This window comes from Etheostoma spectabile, chromosome 7, assembly GCF_008692095.1.
Source record: "Etheostoma spectabile isolate EspeVRDwgs_2016 chromosome 7, UIUC_Espe_1.0, whole genome shotgun sequence".
Classification (NCBI taxonomy): domain Eukaryota; kingdom Metazoa; phylum Chordata; class Actinopteri; order Perciformes; family Percidae; genus Etheostoma; species Etheostoma spectabile.
In genome coordinates, this window is record NC_045739.1 from 18,773,430 (window position 1) to 18,778,894 (window position 5,465).

The window sequence follows — 5,465 nt, forward strand, 5'->3', positions numbered from 1 at the left end:
GTGTGTGTGTGTGTGTGTGTGTGTGTGTAAATATCTGCAAGGTGCAAGTGAACAAGTGAGAGTGTTTCTTCTACTTCTTCTGTTAACACACTGAATTCACACTGTTTTTTATTTTTTTACTCAGGCGCAATGATGAGGTGACCCACATTAAGATCCAGAACTCAGGTGACTACTACGACTTGTATGGAGGCGAAAAGTTTGCCACACTGGCCGAGCTGGTGCAGTATTACACCGAACAACAGGATCTCCTGCGCGAGAGGAACGGCCATGTCATCGAGCTCAAGTACCCACTCAACTGCAAGGACCCGACCTCTGAGAGGTGCAGACAAACAAGAACACCCACACGTGTAAACAAGCTCACTTTGCGTACAGCTAAGCGCTGTGGATGAATGCAGGCAGACAGACACAAATATATACAGTATGTAACACACTATATCTAAGGTCAGCCTGATATGTTGCCCTTATCTTATAAAAACTGCGTGGAAGTTTTTTATTTTTTATTTCTTACAGCTTCAGGGTTGTCAGACTGTAAAGCCTCATCCTGCCATGAGAAGCATATAAACCACTTGAGAAATGTTTTTAGTCTGGCTTCCAGTGTAGTTACAGTATCCTGTTATGACCTAAATGTCAAACATTTTCACCCTGCAGGGGGAAGCCACTGATAATTGACAATAAATTTAATTAAATGTTAAGTTGGGAAAAATAACATCTTAACAAATTTGAATATTCAAAAAGTAAATTCCTATTCTTATAGGAACAAGTGATCAGATATCAGATATGTATGAGCCATCACCATGGGGCTATATGGTTAAAAATTAACATTACAACGTTGATAAAATTTTTTGTCTCATCTTAATACATCTGTGCCTGGAGCTTAGCACCACCCAAGACAATTGTGATTGGTTTAAAGAATTTTTTTTCCTATCCTAGAATGTATGTGTGGTGGAGCCAGACCTTGCTCCACAGCAATGTGGAGTAAGGTCTGGCAATGCGAGACTACTATATGGCTAATCACATATGTCCTTTTAGCTCATTTTTGGTTTCCACCAGCTCCAGACAAATATCCCGTTCTTTGGCTGCTTAATGCTTTACTATGTTCACATGCTAGTTGATTACTTTGTCTGCTGTTTAAGGGTAGCTTTTAGTGGATTCATCAGAGCATTTTTTTCTGCATACTGCCACTAGAAAGAAGGTTGATGAGAGCACTGAGTCCAAAAGAGTAAGCAATGAACTGAAAGAGGTTAACGCTCTGTAGAGCTGAGGGCAACTGTCATGTGATCATTTTGTGCAATTTTGTCACAACTAGCGACACTTCTCACATTACTAAAAAAATGCCTATTTAGTGCAGCTTTAAACTAAATTTACTCACAGTATGTTCAGAAACAACATAAAATTAAAACTAAAAAACAACTAAAAAATTAGTGCTACAATACAATTCTATTGAGAGCAGATAGACGATGACATTAAATCACCAGCAAGTAACGGAAGGTAATTAGTAAAGAATCGGCCAAGATCATTTCGCAATAACACATGTTTACACATACTGTTTGCAAGGACTAGGGAGGATGCATTATTCTGTACACATGCACTCCCACACATGAAACTCAGATGCACTTCACATCCACATGTATAAATAGTGGCTTATTCCCAAATGCATCTTCAAACAAACTAAGGGTGGTGCTGCTGTTTTGGTTTATGCTCCGAAGGTATGCACACGCTAAAATCCTTCTAGAGAGTATACAAAGGTTGGATGCAGCTATACACTTCATCACACCTACACACACTTATTGAAATGGGAGACTAATGCAGCCAGTGTATTCACGCCTGGAATCCGTGCATACAGGAAGCATTTCAGAAAGCTAAATACCGTAATCATTTTACATCATCATGTGCAAATCATAACTTTTGTTACATTTTCCTTTTCTACACATCTGCACTTTGCAATGTATATATCTAAGTTTCTAATCAGGTCCATGAACAATTTGTGATCTATGGTTGTGGTTTATGTGGTTTTACCACTCTACATACATCTCTTGTCAGAGCCTCCTACACGTTCATGCTCACCACATAGGAAAAAAAATAAAATGCACACATGCAGGTTTTTCATCTTTACATCAGCAACTGAGTAAGGTATGACAAGAGAGGCAACTGAGTGCAGCAATGTAAGAGACACTTTCATTCTCGAGTAGGAGTCTACGCTCACAATGCATGAAGCATATTGCTTTTCCTCCCCCTCAGTTGGTCAACTTTCCGTCTTAGCTCTTGTTCCTTGTCTCGATAATCTGTCCACCTTGAAATAGCACCCGTTGACTCTGGTTGACTCTCACTGTTCTCATAGCGTCATTTTCAACTGTAGCAGGAAGCTGTTTTCAGTTAAAAAGCTCTAAAAATCCACTGTACACTCTCAGCTCAGCACCAAACAGCAGAAAGACACAGTTAGCGACTAGTTTTAGAGCATAGTGGAACATTTAGCGGCTAAAGAGTCAGATATTTCCCTTAGGAGTTAAGAGTTAAACAGATAGTGAATATTGGACTCAAATTTATCACATGGCCAGAAATATAACTTTAACAAAATTCTAATAATGCTCCCTGACAGCTGGATGTTTAAATAAGCAGCTGTTTGCTAACAGATCTGCTAATCATTGTCTTCACAACTTGTTTCTGATGTCCCCAAGTGGCCCAAAAAATTAGTTATTGTAAGCTAATATTAAGAGAGTGGGGAATAGGCACATAGGGATACAAACTGGGATCATAACTATGGTAATTATTAAGTGGTGTCAACAACTATGCAATAATAATAATAATAATATAATAATATATATAATATAATAATAAAATAATATTCTAGTAATATATAAACTTATTTTTCAGGATTTATAGTTCTTAGCATGTTCATTGATTATTTGTTGATTGCCATTTTGAAGAATTGCCAGAAATTATAGGATATCCTTGTTGGTTTGCATGCTCAGTCATTCAAGCTGTCAGATGCCACTGAATATTGTTTCTGGATTCACGTGTTGGTATTTCACAGTCTGTCCTCTCATTCTTGTCCAGGTGGTACCATGGGCACCTCTCTGGGCGAGATGCAGAGAAACTGCTGACAGACAAAGGCAAAGCAGGTAGCTTCCTGGTACGGGAGAGCCAGAGTAAACCGGGGGACTTCGTCCTCTCAGTTCTCACCAATGAGGAGAAACACGAGAATGTGGACCGCAAGACCAAGGTCACCCACGTTATGATACGCTACCAGGTGAGGTTACTCTCCATCACCATTTGGACTATGTCAGCATACTGTTGGTGCTTTGAGTTAGGTTTTAAGTCGTGTATCTGTGAGCAGGTCATGATTTGTTTTTGCAAAACACCTTCTAGACTAGGGCTACATATCGTTCAAAAATATTCAACACCGATACAAATATCATGACTTCTGCCCCGTGACTTGTACCCAGCCCTACTTCAGACCATCTGTTACTGTAGTTGAACTGTTGATGTTTACTTCCAGCAGGATGGTAAATACGACGTGGGCGGCGGTGAGAGGTTCGACACCCTGGCTGACCTGGTGGATCACTACAAGAAGAACCCCATGGTGGAGAAAAGTGGGATTGTAGTGCACCTCAAACAGGTTTGGAAGAGAAATAAAACAAACAAAATCATCCAGTCTGGTGAATCTTTTGCACACAATACCTCAACGGCATGGATGTTGCAATATGGTTGCTATCTCAAACTGCATAAAAATGTTATTTTCACACTTGAGCTTTTTACATTTTGCTCTGTTGACGAATTACATTTCTGTGTCCCAATGTAACAATGACAGCCCTTTAACGCCACAAGAATAAATGCAGCCAACATAGAGAACCGGGTACGAGAGCTCAACAAAGTAGCAGACAACTCTGAGAAACCCAAACAGGGATTCTGGGAAGAATTTGAGGTATGTAGGCTCAAAGCTGTCAGCACCAGAATGTTTCCTTTAAATCATGATTTTTTAGAATTTAATAATGTTGATCATTTTGGAATTCCAGTCACTTTAAGTCTTAAACCCTACTGTCTCAATGGTGGGTTGCTGTTCAAACCACAGAACTTTATCTCAAATTGTAGTGCAGATCCCCAAATTTCCGAAGATAACAAATAAATATTTTGGACTAAACTTTGTGGGGATTGATGCAGACATATGTCCATTTGAGGGAACAGATCACCCATAAAAAGTCTTGGGTTTGAATAAAATCAAATCATTTAGCTTCAATCAGAAGCTGACTAGAATAAGATGATTTTAACAACATTTAAGCTACTTAAGAGGAAATAAAAGTGGGAAAATAGGATGTTAAGAAGTTAAAGGATCTGTGTTCAACAATTTTATTACTGTAAATGAGGCACCAGTTAAGGGCTGAATGACTTGAATCATATGTAAAAAAAAATAATTGGAGAAACTGAGTCATGCAAATTACTCTTTTGAGTACTGTCTGTCCTGGGATGCTACATTTTTGCCGATGGAAAGTCTGAAAGAAAGACATTTTTAAATTGTTAATAGCGCGTGTACAACACCCCTTTTAATACGATATTTATGTTTCAGTTTTCAATTCTAACTTTGATAGCTTTTTTTCTTTATTTTTCACGAGAGTCATTTGTGTCATGGCAATGAGACAAAAATCTCTTACAGTATTGTCACACTTTTAATGCTCAGAGCATGGTACACAAGACAAAGGTTAGTTTACTTACTTATTTACATACTTGTACACCGATGGGATTCTTTCTCTTTATACATTTGCTTAGTTCTCCCCCTCTGGTCAGGGTTGTTTCTTTCAGTTAGTGTATTTCATGCCTTTGTTCTTGAGACAAAGGTATAATCAGCCAGAGGTGAGAATCTTCTGATGACATCCAGGTGGGAGTTTAGGGATTCAGGTCAAGAGCCATTCAGTCAGTGGTTACTTTGGTAAAGGATTCAGCATTATCAAATACAAGGGAAGTTTAACTCAATAACATACTGTAAATCTTGTCTAATACCGTTTCATTCAAAAGTTCTATTTTAAGGGAAATACCGCTTGATCAATGACAGCTTCCCTATATTTATAATCGTGATAAAAAAGGTCATCTTATACCAGAGATTTCAAAAGTACACACCTCCTGTACTCAAGCAGAAGTATAGATACTTGTGGTAAAAATACTTTGGTAAAAGTAGAAGTACTGAATTAACTTATTTACTCATGCAAAAGTAACAAAGTACAGGCTTCGAAATGTTCTTAAAGTATAAAAGTAAAACTTGCCGTGCGAACGACAACCATTATTTATGCAAAGCTACCTGGACCACACAAATGTTACAACTGTAGAGTGCAAGCTGAAAAACTTCAGTTGACAGGGAAAAAAGACTATTTACATGTTGTTGCCTACATTTAAAATAGATTTCTGCCAATAGGCCTAAAACATCACATATAGGATTATTGTGACAGAGACTGGGACTCCAGGTTAAGAAGATTCTG

General features: G+C 38.3%; 1 protein-coding gene and 1 long non-coding RNA gene across 8 annotated transcripts in view; one reads left to right on the forward strand and one right to left on the reverse strand.

Annotated features, from left to right (window-relative positions):
• The window catches only part of ptpn11b (protein tyrosine phosphatase non-receptor type 11b), a 45,985-nt gene that overhangs the window by 26,367 nt on the left and 14,153 nt on the right, over positions 1-5,465 (forward strand). For 5 of the 7 annotated variants that reach the window (XM_032521036.1, XM_032521035.1, XM_032521037.1 and 2 more), the window contains 4 exons: positions 125-319; positions 3,055-3,247; positions 3,497-3,616; positions 3,809-3,922. In XM_032521036.1, coding sequence (XP_032376927.1) covers positions 125-319; positions 3,055-3,247; positions 3,497-3,616; positions 3,809-3,922 — 622 coding nt within the window. The remainder of the gene's footprint in view (positions 1-124; positions 320-3,054; positions 3,248-3,496; positions 3,617-3,808; positions 3,923-5,465) is intronic. The other 2 variants (XM_032521038.1, XM_032521041.1) reach the window with 1 other exon arrangement.
• Positions 2,643-5,465, reverse strand: part of LOC116692601 (uncharacterized) — an 8,646-nt gene continuing 5,823 nt past the window's right edge. The window contains exon 3 of the long non-coding RNA XR_004332734.1: positions 2,643-2,701. This is a non-coding gene — a long non-coding RNA (uncharacterized LOC116692601). The remainder of the gene's footprint in view (positions 2,702-5,465) is intronic.